This window comes from Carlito syrichta, unplaced genomic scaffold (genome assembly GCF_000164805.1).
Source record: "Carlito syrichta isolate Samal-C Ts95f unplaced genomic scaffold, Tarsius_syrichta-2.0.1 Scaffold290134, whole genome shotgun sequence".
NCBI classification, from domain to species: Eukaryota; Metazoa; Chordata; class Mammalia; order Primates; family Tarsiidae; genus Carlito; species Carlito syrichta.
The window spans coordinates 769,291-783,291 of NW_007234230.1; the positions used below are offsets into that span (position 1 = coordinate 769,291).

General features: G+C 51.1%; 1 protein-coding gene across 1 annotated transcript; it reads left to right on the forward strand.

The window, feature by feature from the left end:
* The first annotated feature begins 7,859 nt into the window (after positions 1–7,859).
* Positions 7,860–12,928, forward strand: PCK1 (phosphoenolpyruvate carboxykinase 1). Its single transcript, XM_008054412.1, has 10 exons — positions 7,860–7,950; positions 8,133–8,387; positions 8,990–9,171; positions 9,586–9,789; positions 9,914–10,101; positions 10,536–10,698; positions 11,131–11,355; positions 11,446–11,577; positions 11,960–12,055; positions 12,274–12,928. Exons 2-10 carry the CDS (start codon positions 8,164–8,166, stop codon positions 12,726–12,728), a joined length of 1,869 nt encoding a protein of 622 aa, XP_008052603.1. The 5' UTR covers positions 7,860–7,950; positions 8,133–8,163; the 3' UTR covers positions 12,729–12,928.
* The last annotated feature ends 1,073 nt before the right edge of the window (positions 12,929–14,001 follow it).

Below are 14,001 nucleotides of genomic sequence, written 5' to 3' on the forward strand. Positions count from 1 at the left end.
GTCAGAAGAGATATTTTTGTTCTGAGTTGCGACTTTACAGACAAGCAGAACAATTTGCATAGTTACCAGAGTGCTGGGGGAAGGGTGGTGCTCAGTTCCCAGCAATTATCCCATTTCTAAGAGCGTTAACCGCACTGCAAAGTGGATCCATTTCCTCGCTGCAAAATAAGTGTGTGGGATAGTTTTTGTGGTAAAGACGCAGTCTGTTCTCCCTACTCGTGCCCCGCCTGGTGCTGCTGTCTTTCCTTGGTGAGTGTGTCTGAAATAGTATCCAGTGGCAAGTATGTTCCCACTCTCTGTGACACACTCAGAAGGCTGCTTCCTCACGCCATGGTACCTGACCTTAAGGGTACTTTGAGTCCTAAGGACCACTTCAGAGATGAGGAGACTGAGACCACAGAGTGTCAGTGAGTCGCTCAAGGACTCCTAGTGCTGGACAGTGACATCCGGGCCACCTGTTTGTCTGTTGCACTTCTGTTAGTCATTCTAGAATACCATACAGCTGGCACAGCATTTTAAAAGACCACATGAAGCCATGCCATGTGCCTAGAGCCCCCTGCACGCAAGTCACATGCAGACAAAGGTTTGAAGTAAATGGGCATGATGGGAAATTTTAATAAAAACCTGGGTATGTTCTGTCTGCAATAGGCACACTGAGAGTGACGACTGAGGTGGGGTTGTAAAAAAATTAGGGCGAGCCTGAGTTTTAAATTTTGCTTCGTCTTATCCTGATTACCTGTCGCTTTCCACCAAACATGGCTGCGCACCTAAGTGACCTGGCGGGTTCCTTCAACCTCCACATTTTAATAGGCACACACAGCATCAGCCAAAGACCTTCTGAGGCTTCAGCAAGAGCAGCTCAGCAAATGCTGTGTTGCCAGACATCCCATTTAAGTGACCAGTGAGTAGGACAAACACCACACCCACTGCAGGCTTCAGAATCTACAGCAGAGAATGGAGACCATGACAAGGGACAGAACTTTACCAAGAGGATGGCCTCATCGACCTCTGCACAGACCAAGTGAGGAGGCTGAGGCTTGATGGGTCTCTCGGGAAGCAGTCTCGGAGCCAATTCGGATCTCCAGAGCCTTCAACTTCCTCATAGATTGAATGTGGGATCTCGTCTGGGGAAGATGCTCTTAGCTGCACTCAACAAGGCCGCCCAACTCAAAACAGCTTCAGTGATAAGGCGCACTCATTGCTCACATCCCAAGAAGTCTAGAGAAGGGCAGTGCCCGACACAACCTGAGACCAGTTCTGGGTCCTGCTTGTCCTGCCTTTGAGCGTGACTCTCTGTCAGCAACCTGAGCACAGCCCCTGTATAAGCCCGCATCCCACAGCATGACTTGGTTTTCTGAAAGACGAGGTCACTCATGGGACAGAGGCAGTGTGCCGTGTGGCATTCCGGCTTGTGCGATGTTTCTCATGGCCCAGCTCCATGACCAATGTCATAAACATGATGGGAAAATCCCCCCCTCAAAGCTTTTATGGAATTGCTTTTCCATGGATTGGCCATGATTGAGACAGGGGAGAGCTAGCCCTCTAAAAGATTCTCATATTGGGTATTAGCATTTATTTAACCTGTCTTGTGGGCACATTTTTGCAGCAAAAATGCTTTATAACACAGACCAGACAAAATGGTTTAAGTCTAGATTCATTTTTATTTCTTAATTGTGAAAAAAAATACATGAACAAACAAAAATCAGAGCACTCCTGGAGAAAGATTCTCTGAGGATGTGACGTGTCTTCTCTGCCAGGTGGGTGTACATTCAGGGCTGAGATTACTGCCTCAAGACAGGACAAGGTCATGTAGAAAAGTCAAAAGGATAGGTTGGGACCTGGGTCGGTGGGGGACCTACCTACACTTCAAGGGGGCTTTGAATACCCCCACCCTCCTGCCCCTCACTTGTTCCTGTATCTTCAAAATAAAAGACTGGAGATATATATATTTTAATTTAGATGAAGTTCACGCTACATAAAAGTAACCATCTTAAGTGCACAATTTAGTGGCATTTCGTATATTCATACTGTTGTGCATTCACCCCCTCTGTCTACTTCGGAAATATTTTCATCACCCCAGAGGAGATCCCTGACTCATTAAGCTGGACTAATGTCCTCTTTTAAGGACCCTTTCCATTACATGATTCTATGGCACTAAAATAGGAGCCCGACCCATCTAACGCTGTCAAAGTGTCCTCCAGACTGCAGAGACATTAGATGACCCCATAAAAGTAGAACATCTAAATATTTGTCCCCAACAAACACAATGGGGGTCGACGACCTGGATGGCCCTGGCAGATGGCCCTGTGGTTGATCATTACAGGGCTGGGCAGTGTTTTCCCACTGTCAGAAACTTCCACAGGGGTGAGGGAGAGGAGGAGGCCCCATGGAGTAGCATCCCTGGCATGGAGACCTGGCGCTGATTTGGCAAATACCTTTGGCCCCAGGATGCGAGATTGACACTGCTTGGTCCTTGTCACCTTTGGGAAGATCACTGTCTCTTTTTTCCTTACCAGGTAAGAGCCCTGCTTTCCTACAAATTCAGATTCCTAAACCGAGGGACGTTCTTGCCACTACTCCTTGGGTGGAATGAGCCCACCCCCATCGCTCCCATCCGTGGAGCAGGAGGTTGTGAACTTGAAGCTGAGATGCTTTCCGTTGGAAAATGATGTGTCTGCGTTCCCTGCTCTCAGCTCTCCAAGGGAAGACTCGGTTGCCATGGGTGGATTTCTAGTGCTTGCTGGCTGCGAAATCCCATGTGCTATCAAAGACCCAACATGGAAGGCTTAGTCAGAGAGGCTGTGGTGAGGTGGCTCAGAGCACGTCTCCCCCAGCCTTTTCCCTCCCCCTCTCGGGGCACAGTTTGGAGACCACCAGACTTGACCGCATGTGGCCTCCAAGCACAGATGTTGGGGGATCTTGGAATGTCTCTTCTTTGACCTCTGGGTAACCAAGAAACACCATTGTAAACCATGATCAGACTGTCCTCAAAATCTCAGCCATGAGACCCCGCCAAGTTCAAGGCTCTATTTTTACTGCTTACCTGGAACACAGCCCCTACCCATCACCCACCTCCTCGGATATCACCTATAGAATCGTGGCAGGCCCTGCCCTCATCTCCTGTCGCCTTCTTGACTGTTCCATTCAGCATGGGCATTACGACAGCTCCACCAAGTCTCACTCACATGTCCCTCTAGAATCTCACCACGGCCTGCCAGGGAAATTGAGCTACAACCCCGCACAGGTGCAGAATAACATCTGGGGCCCTGCCAGCCACATTTCCTCCCCGACACACACTCCGTAGACCAGGTGTAGTGGGTGGGCACACCCTGGCTTGGGCAATTCAGGGGACCTGGGTTTGAAAGTCTCCTCAAGGAAGGCACTCACTGACCACAGAGCTCAGCACCACTGCCTTCATCAGTGTTGATTGTGGTCTAGACAGCAAAATGCAGCCCCCAGCCCTTCCCCAGATGGGTGCTCTGGGTATGGCAACTGGCCTCACATGACCTCTTTGATTGGGCCCTCATGTGAGCTTGATGTGAACAAGTATTGGAGCATTTGGGGTGTCTTCCCAGCTCCATCTTTTTTTTGAGCCAGAGTCTCATTCTGTCTCCCAGGATGAAGTGCAGTGGCATGGTCTCAGCTCACCACAGCCTTGACTTTCTGGGTTCAGGCAATCCTTCTACCTCAGGCTCCTGAGTAGCTGAGACTTCAGACATGTGCCACCATACCTGGCTCTTTTTTAAATTTATTTTTTGTAGATACAAGGTCTCGCTATGTTGCCTAGGATGGTTTTGAACTCCGGGGCTCAAGCGATCCTCCTACCTCGGCCTCCCACAGTGCTGGGATTACAGGTGTGAGCCACTGTGCCCTTCCTCCCAACCACCTCTCAAGTCCTTAAGGAAATCATTTCTTACCATGCTTAGCACTATGGTGTGCAGGGTGGCTCTGTAATGTGTGGGACCAAGTGCAAAAGAGAAATGCAGGGCCCCTTGCTCAAAAAGGACCAAAGCCTGTGCTTCTGTCTTTACGGTCTCCCTGCCTTTCATGAGGTGTTTGATTCGCTGTTGATGCATCTCCCTTGCACACAGTGTTACTTATGGGAGCCAGCGTGGACCCTCACATGCTCACAGCCCCAGCACAACCTCCCAGTGCTTGCGGTTAAGCCCTTGTTGGGGTGGAGGGCAGCTGTGGTCACTGAGCAGGGAGGACCAAGGAGGCAGGTGACTGAGAACCCTTCCCCACGAAGCAGAGAGGCCAAGAGCCAAGGCCCATGCCCTGCCATCCCACTGACTTCACTTATGGGACACAAACTCAGAGACAGGACCATTAGGAATTTCAAGACAGGGACCCCAAAGCACAATACTTCAAGAAAAGGGTCCCCATCTGAGAGTGGGGCATGCACATGAGCCCATGAAGCTGGCCCGGAGGGGAGGTCAGTCTACAGTAGGTGCTCAATGCATGCTTGATGACTAGGTGCTAGGAATATATAGAGGAGAAGATGCTCTAGGGTTTACGGTGGGGGGGGGGCATATCTGGAGAAGGAGCAGCAAAAGCTGCTCAGTTGGTGTTTGTTGAAGGAATGAATGTGATTCCTTTCTCGAGCCTCAGTTTCCTGATCTATAAAATGGGAAAGATAATAAAAGTGCTTACATCAGAGAAAATAATGGAAAACCTTCCATTTCCGGCATGCAGAGGAAGCCTAGTATTGTTAATACTCATGCCCCTGTGCTGGAGACGCAGCATGCATTTAGTAGATGCTCCAGTCAAGGATTCCCAGAGAAGACAGCTTTCAGCCATCTGAGCTCAGCTCCGCTTCTGACCATGTTAGCCCTCTGACTCCCTGGTATTGAGCCACCACCGGCGTGGTCCTAGACAGTGCAAGGGATCGTGGTTCCTAAGCCACAAAGCAAGGCTGCAGTTGTGGGGAGAAGGTCTGAGAGGTGTTTTTTCAGCTTCTGGCCTTTCTGGCTCCTTCTTTTCCCAGGGTATTCTGGGCTCCACTTTTTATATGTTTTTAAAAAGAAGAGCAGCTTTGGGCCTGAGGAAAGAGGAGCCCCAGGAGAGTCGGGGGCTCGTCCCAGAAGCAACAGGGGCAAGCCACTCACAGCTCGCTGGTGTTCAGTCGCCCCTGCCACCACCAGCCAGCTGGGAGTGGCTATGCATCTCCCTGCCTCAGATTCCTCATATGCACACAGGGTCCATCTACACCTCCACTCCCCACCTGCCCTGAACACACACTGAAAAGTACGCTCAGGTTTTTGGGGATTATTTTGAGTCAGGGTCTCCCTTGGCTCCCCAGGCTGGAGTGCGGTGGTATGACGATGACTCACTGCCGCCTCGACCTCCTGGACTCAGGCGATCCTTCTGCCTCAGCCTCCCAAGTAGCTGGAACTACAGGTGCATGCCACCATGCCTGGATAATTTTTAAAATTTATTCTTTGTAATAATGAGACCTCATTATGTTGTCCAGACTGGTCTCAAACTCCTGGCCTCAAGTGATCCTCCCTCCTCAGCCTCCCAAAGTGCCACAATTACAGGTATAAGCCACCGTGCCCGGCCTCCACGTGGGGTTTGAATGAGGGTCCTCGGGGATCCCAGGAGCTGGGTGGAAGTTCAGTTCCCCATTTTGAGGCTCACTTACAACTAAACCAGTGTCAGATGGGCAAGGCTAACACCTCCAGCCAAGCCCTTGAAACTGTTGCTCAATGAACCCCTTTGGGACAGGGAGAGGCTGGGCCCTGGGCGTCGCCGGCTGAGGGATGAGGGCACTTTCCCATGCATGTCCTCATGCCCCTCTCATTGTCTCACTCTTTTCTTCCAGAGAGCTCTGTACTTTGAGGCAATCTGAAGCCCAGTGTTTGCTTTTTAATATTTTGGCAGGGGACAGTCGCAGGGGATAATGCCGTCCTTCTTTCTGTGAATGTGAGTAATTAAACGTTGAGTGAAGTTCGGCGGTGACTTGTCACTCCCACATGGCAATTGCACTGGCTGCTGCTCTCCCAGAAGTCTCAGAGCATCATGGCCTTGAACTTATGGGTAGCATTTCCAACTACAGATAAGCTCTGGTTTCCCATTTTTGTTTTCAATCTGTGTGCTCTTCCAGGGAATCGAACCTATTATTTTTTTTAGCAGCAAAACGGGGCTTTCCACCAATTTGGTGCGATGAACCTCATTAGTATAATGTGTGTGTCGCTGTGCATGGCTGTGTGTTGGCATAGTTGACATCACTGATGTCAGATGCTAAGGACGTGACCTCAGCACCGAGTGTTACATCACTTCTGGGTTTAGACACAACAGACACAACACGTGCTTTTGTGCGGCTGATGGCACCACTTGTGACGAATTCCAGGGACCTAAGTGAAAAATAACTTTAAACAAAAACACCTCATATTGTATTTACACTGAAAGACCCAATTGGTTGAATAAAAAGCTGAATAGATGAAACCACAATGGGTTGATCATTTTGGCGGGAGTGGAGGACATGAGTGTCCTAGTCAAGCCCTCTAGGACAGCCCTCTGATTCTCGCGGTTGCAGGACCCTCGCAGGGCCCTGCACTGGCCGTGACCTTACATTTGCGGTGGTGGGGTTACTCCAGGGAACTGTTCTACATCACCTGGGGGAGGTGGGCCAAGTCCTCACCTGACCTCATCTGGGTGGAGGGCTCCCTCGGAGCTGCGTGGTCGGCTGGCGGGGTGGGGGTGGGGGGGTCGGGGCCAGTCCTGTGTGCTTGACTTCTTACCCAGTGTTCTCTAAACTCCAGCAAGCAGCTTCCATAGTTCACTAAAATGGACTGCAGGTCCGACAGCTGGCAAAGCAGATTCTTTGTGACTGTTATAAAGGTCTCATTGCTCAAGTGTAATCTAGTAAAACCACTAGGCCCTCTGCCCTCCCCAGACTCCCAGACTTGCGAGGGAGGCAAAAAGCATCTAGTTGTCAACCAGAGTCACAGCACCCAGCTCAGAAGTGCCTGCAAAACACCTAGAAGGTTCCAGAAAAGGCAATTCTCTCAAGGAGTGACATGGTGCTGCTGAGTCCAACTTGCTCGTGCCCAAATCTTCTCCCTGCCACCTACCAGCAGCTGGGAGCCACTACTCACCCTCCTGCCTCAGTTTCCTATCTGTGCATAGGGTCATTTATAGCCTCTCCCTCAGAATGCGGTGATGAGTTCATTGATGCAAAGGACTTAAAACAGCATTCAGGTTGTGTGTACTCAGTGTCTACTCTGTGCCAAGCACAGAGTAGCTATATAAGTGAGCACAATAGGTAGAAACCCCTGCCTTCATACGTTTGCATTTGGGGCGATGGGGACATGCAGCAGGCTCTCAATATAGGGTTAGCCCCCAAGCAGGGCGGATGGCACAGATTTTTGCCAATAAACCATGCACACACCAAGCTAGAGTGCATCCTTCCCATGAACTTTGGCCATGGGGTGACACCTCACAGTGGCAATGTTGTGCCAAGGGGCCCTTGTTGGCACACAGAATGTGCTGCCAACAACCCTTGAAGTCCAGGAGGTGCCCTGGCCAGCCTTGTCCTCGACCCCACCTGCCTGGCCAGAAAAGGGTGTTGTGTTTTGCATCAGCAGAGAACTGGGGCAAAGTTTAGTCAAGCAGAGGTTGTGTAAGAGCCCATCATGGCTGGTCCTGGCCCGAGGTCTCCTGGCACTCATTAACAACGATATGTTCAATGATTATCTCCCTGGGGTGGATCGTGGTGAGTTGGCCCGAAGTAGAACTGACCCTGGCTGAGATCCAGAGAACTGCCCCTGACGTCAGAGACGAGCCTCCCCGAGTGCAGCCGAGGGGAAGGGCCGCTGGCCTCCACTGTATTTAAGGCCAGGAGCTCCTGCCACCAAGCACGGCCTTCCCACAGGGAACCCACTCTGGCCAGTGGGAAGAACCCAGAAAGAAAGCCTGGGATCCCTGAGATCATCCAAAGATAGGTGAGTAGAGCTTTGGCATTTACATTTCTGAAAAAAATTGCAAAGAGCATGAACCCATTTTCTTTCTTCCTTAGAGGAGTAGCCGTCTGTACGTGGGCCATCCCCGCAGAAGGCCACCAGGTGCTTTGCAGGCGTCTATTGTCGTTTGTGCTCAGGACACAGCGTTTCTGTTTCAGGAGATCTCAGCGTCCGTGCCCCTTAGCACCACCCTGCAGAAATGCCTCCTCAGCTGCAAAACGGCCTGACCGTCTCAGCCAAAGTCGTCCAGGGCACCCTCGACAGCTTGCCCCGGGCAGTGAGGGACTTCGTGGAGAGCAATGCCACGCTGTGCCAGCCCGAGTGCATCCACATCTGTGATGGCTCCGAGGAGGAGAACGGGAGACTCCTGGAGGACATGGAACAGCGGGGCATCATTCGGCGGCTGAAGAAATATGACAACTGGTAAGCTCGCTCAGCACCCCCTGTACACTCCCCTTCCCTGCCTCCTCCGTGTTGGCAGAAAGGGGTGATAGAGACCTCAAGGGGCTTGCAGACTCTTGGAGAACTTCAGGAGACAGTCAGGGTGGGGCGCAGTGGCTCACGCCTGTAATCCCAGCCCTTCGGGAGGGTGTGTAAGAGGTGGGAGGATTTCTTGAGTCCAGGAGTTTGAGACCAGTCTAGGCAATATAGCAAGATGTCAGCTCTACAAAAAGAAAACAATTAGCTGGGTGTGGTGGTGTGTACATGTAGTCCCAGCTACTCAGGACGCTGATGGGGAAGGATCACCTGAGCCCAGGGGTTCGAGGCTGCAGTGAGCTGTGATCATGTCACTGCACTCCAGCCTGGGTGACAGCGCCAGACTGACTAAAAATAATAATAAGATGGTGAGAACCATACAGACCCTACTTTCATGACATTAGCAGGGGACCCAGGCCTTATGTGCTGGCACCCCCAAATGCTCTGGGAAGAGCAGATTTCTGTTGCAAGCTAAAGACAGCCCCAGTCCTGAGAGAAGGGTCCACTGCTCATGATGCTGGGCTGAGGAATCCTGTGATTCTCTACAGCTGGTTGGCTCTCACAGACCCCAGGGATGTGGCCAGGATTGAAAGCAAGACAGTAATCATCACCCAAGAACAAAGGGACACGGTTCCCATCTCGAAAACCGGCGTCAGCCAGCTGGGCCGCTGGATGTCAGAGGAGGACTTTGAGAAGGCGTTCAATGCCAGGTTCCCTGGATGCATGAAAGGTGATTGAAATGTTTATCTGAGTGGGTAGCACAGCAGCACACGTCGTGTTATGACGGCTGTCCTAGTGGTGATTGTGACGGTCATGGAGACTCCGGGCCTCAGCCATCTTCCAGTTCCACAAGTGAAGGTGGCTCACCTCAGTTCCGCCTTTCCAGACTGTCTGACACGAGTATGGAAACAATTCCATGCACATGAACTTGAAAAAGCTTGGGGGGGGGCCCACTGTACACTTATGAAAGAAAATTCTTAAATTTCGGCAGACTCTCTGCCTCCTGGTGGGCTCTTCTGACCGAGGGGCTGGTGGCCAACAGGATGTAGAGACCATGAGACTGAGTCTCCCTAGGGGAACCACACTGGTGGTGTTTGCAAGCCCAAGGTCACGTCTCACCAGCTCCCACCCCTCTGGTCCCCAGGTCGCACCATGTATGTCATCCCATTCAGCATGGGGCCACTGGGCTCGCCTCTGTCCAAGATTGGCGTGGAGCTGACAGATTCGCCATACGTGGTGGCCAGCATGCGCATCATGACGCGGATGGGCACGGCCGTCCTGGACGCGCTGGGCGACGGCGAGTTTGTGAAGTGTCTCCACTCTGTGGGGTGCCCTCTGCCTTTAAAGAGTAAGTGTATTATTGCAAAATCAAAAGTTAAAGTAACAAAGTAAGCGTAATGCTAAACCTGGGGTTCTGGGTGTCCTCCGGCAGGGACACGGTGTACTGACATGGAACGGGTCCCTGTTTGCAGAGCCTTTGGTCAACAACTGGGCCTGTAACCCAGAGCTGACCCTCATTGCACACCTGCCTGACCGCAGAGAGATCGTGTCCTTTGGCAGCGGGTATGGCGGGAACTCGCTGCTTGGAAAGAAGTGCTTTGCTCTCAGGATGGCCAGTCGGCTGGCCAAGGAGGAAGGGTGGCTGGCAGAGCACATGCTGGTAAGCCTGCAGGAAGGTTGGGGTGTGTGAGGGAAAGCCCAGGGGTGAGGGGAGGGGGCTGGCCCAAGGGACGCTGCGGACACATCAGCAAGACCCAGCACGCCCCTGAGTGAGCGGGTTAATTAATTAATTAATTAAACACTTCATGCACCCACATATACCTCCTTCAGAGGACCTTAAACACAGAGAGTCCCCTGGAGACCCTGGGGTAGAAACGTTAGTGTACACTGAAACTTGAAGAGATGGCTGACCCTTGGGGTCCACCTCGGGGGTGGGCAGGGGGTTCTGGGCTGAAGGAGACCTTGGGGCCCATGTTTGAGGGCTTTGGGGCTGAAGGAGAACTTGGGGCCCACCTCTGGGGGCTTCTGGACGGCAGTGCTGCCCTTCGGGGAGAAAGGCACAAAGACGGTGACGAAGCATCCCGTCTCCCACAGATCCTGGGCATAACCAACCCCGAGGGCCAGAAGAAGTACCTGGCGGCAGCGTTCCCCAGCGCCTGTGGGAAGACCAACCTGGCCATGATGAACCCCAGTCTGCCTGGGTGGAAGGTGGAGTGTGTGGGCGACGACATCGCCTGGATGAAGTTTGATGAGCAAGGTAACTCCCAGGCCCAGCAGGGATGGCAGTGGGCCCCAGGGAGCGGCTGACCTTCAAAACGTGCCAGAGTCCCCTTCGTCCTCAGTGCTTGGAGCTTTACATTCCACTGAGGTTTGCTGAGTCTTAGAAATATGCATTCTGCAAGCATCCTTCAATGCGATATTCAGTCTGGGTTGAAATGCGGCCATATGCTGCTGTTTGTTTACACACATAAACTTGGTAAGATGGGACTGGGGGAAATTGGAGGGGAAGTGAGAGCTGCGAGTGTCTGAGTTGAATATGATGCTTGGAGGAAAAACATACATGTGTATTGTAGGGGAGGAGAAAAGGGATTTGAAAACTTGGCACAACATGAGCCTGGCAAGATGTGAGTAGACGTTATATCTGCCTGGCCCTCACGACCACTTCTCCGGTTGATTATTAACCCTCCAGGTAACTTAAGGGCTATCAACCCAGAAAATGGCTTTTTCGGTGTCGCCCCGGGAACCTCTGTGAAGACAAATCCCAATGCCATCAAGACCATCCAGAAGAACACCATCTTCACCAATGTGGCAGAGACCAGCGACGGGGGCATCTATTGGGAAGGCATCGATGAGCCACTGGCCTCGGGCATCACGATCACTTCCTGGAAGGATAAGGCATGGAGCCCAGAGGATGGTGAGTTCCCACTAGAGGCCTCAGCGCTCCGGGTCGCAGGCACCCACTGTTTGGCCAGACGCTCAGGGGCTTCTCGCTCTCTCATTGTAGGGGAACCTTGTGCCCACCCCAACTCGCGGTTCTGCACTCCAGCCAGCCAGTGCCCCATCATCGATGGTGCCTGGGAGTCTCCGGAAGGTGTGCCCATCGAAGGCATTATCTTTGGAGGCCGCAGACCCACAGGTGAGCCTCTCTTTAGTTTAGACTGGGAACGCGGGTGTGCTAGCCACCGAAAGACCCCCTTGAAAGTGCCCCTTTCCATGACCTTGTAGAGGTAGCCAAAGATCTTGAACCAAAGATCTTTCCAAAATCCAGAAGAGTTGGCAAGCTCAGATGTAGACCCAACCCTTCTGGCCCCCAGACCCTTTCCAGATCCTGGATCCAATGTAGAATGATCCAACGTTACCTTCCGCTGTGTGCCTTGGTGGGGTAACTTGGACTTCGTAGTTTTCCACAGTCAGCTCAAGGACAGAGCTGTTGTCTTGACACACTGTGAAATAATACCATGGGTTGTGGAGGCTGAATGTCACAGTCTTGAAGGAGCTTTTCTTTCTTCCTGCTGAAGGTGTCCCCCTAGTCTACGAAGCTCTGAACTGGCAGCATGGTGTGTTTGTGGGGGCAGCCATGAGATCAGAGGCTACGGCGGCTGCGGAACACAAAGGTAAGTCAAATGCCAGATGTGAACCCACAGAGAAACAGGATTAGAGCTCTGTCTGTCACTCTGTGTCTCTCTGTCCCTCTCTGTGTCTGTATGTGGATAGACAGAGAGAGAGAGAGAGAGAGAGAGAAAGTGCACCATGTATGCTGTGTCAACAATCACTGGGGCCCATCTTCCCTACAAGAGCATCATTTGCTGATGGAACCCTCTCTCTTTAACAGGCAAGATCATCATGCATGACCCCTTTGCCATGCGGCCCTTCTTTGGTTATAACTTCGGCAAATACCTGGCCCACTGGCTGAGCATGGCCCAGCGCCCGGCAGCCAAGCTGCCCAAGATCTTCCATGTCAACTGGTTCCGGAAGGACAAAGAAGGCAAGTTCCTCTGGCCAGGCTTTGGAGAGAACGCCAGGGTGCTGGAGTGGATGTTCAACCGCATCAATGGAAAAGCAGGTGCCAAGCTCACGCCCATAGGCTACGTCCCCAAAGAGGATGCCCTGAACCTGAAGGGCCTGGGGGCCGTCAACCCAACGGAACTCTTCAGCATCTCCAAGGAGTTCTGGGAGAAGGAGGTGGAAGACATCGAGAAGTATTTGGAGGAGCAGGTCAATGACGACCTCCCCTATGAAATTGAGAGGGAGGTCCATGCCCTGAAGCAAAGAATAAGTCAGATGTAGTCAAACCTGAGAGCTTTCCCTTACAAATCATCCCCTTTCCAATCCATAAGATGCACTAGGAGAGAGTGAGGGCAAGTTTTCCCAAATCAACACCACCGAAGACAAGATCATCCCCATCCCACAAGCAGATCTCAAAGGCACGCTTTAATTTTTCCAGTATGAACCACAGAGTACAAACCGGTAGCTACTGAGATTGGGAAGGGAAATCTTAGCATGTCTCCAAAATTCACCTCCAAAGCATACTTTGTTCAACTTTAAGGTCACTCAGGCATTTAGTCGTTTTAGTTGTTTTCACTTTAGCTAGGATTAGCTAGAATGCACAGAAAAAAATACTTGAGTTGTATATATGTGTGTGTGTGTGTTTGATATATTTGTGCATGTGTATCTGAATGTATTGTTATCTAAAATGTATTTAATACTTTCGGAAAAATCTTGGGCAAGATTAACTACTAGTTGTTGCTAGAAAGAAATGTTGCTTTGTTATTAATAAGTGTGTTTATATTATTTTTATATACCGATGTTCCTTACCTTTAATAATTTCAATTTTTCGCCCTTCTTAGAAAAAAATTGCAGAATAAACTTTTATAGAAAAGGTGGATTTGCTTTCCTTGGTTTTTCTTACTCAAACCACCGGGGAGAGAGAACTCTGATTAAATACCTGGTGATTCAAATTCAACCATTCCTGAAAGGGGGAGACTTTCCGAATTGCCCTTGAAGAGGGGGTGAGTTACCCGGGTCGAGGGAGCAGGGGACCCCGATGGGAAACAGTAGACCAGAGATGGTGACATAAAGATGACACAGCCCCAAGCTTTGGAGTTTCTGGACTAGCTGAAGCCACTAGTTGGCGCCATTTACCAACTCTACAAACCTTTACATGGTGGAGTGTGTGTAGCTGGCCAAGAGTTGCAGACCAGCTCGGGCAGCATAGCAAGACCCTGCAAAAAATTAAAACATTAGTTGGTGTGGTGGTGTGCCTGCAGTCCCAGCTACTCGGAGGCTGATGTGGAAGGATCGCTTGAGCCTAGAACTTCAAGGCTGCAGTGATTGTACCACCACAGTCCCACCTGGGGGACGGAGCAAGATCATGTCTCTAAAAATTCAAATACTCTTTAAAAAAAGAATCACATTGTGGACAGTGGTCATGGGCTTTTGCCTTTTAGCTCTTTTTTGGGCAATACTTTTCTCAGATGTCACCCACGGGGGAGGAGAGAGGGAGAAGTGATCTTCAGAAGGAAAAAGGGTCTGCATTGTGCAAGCTTGAATTATCTGTATA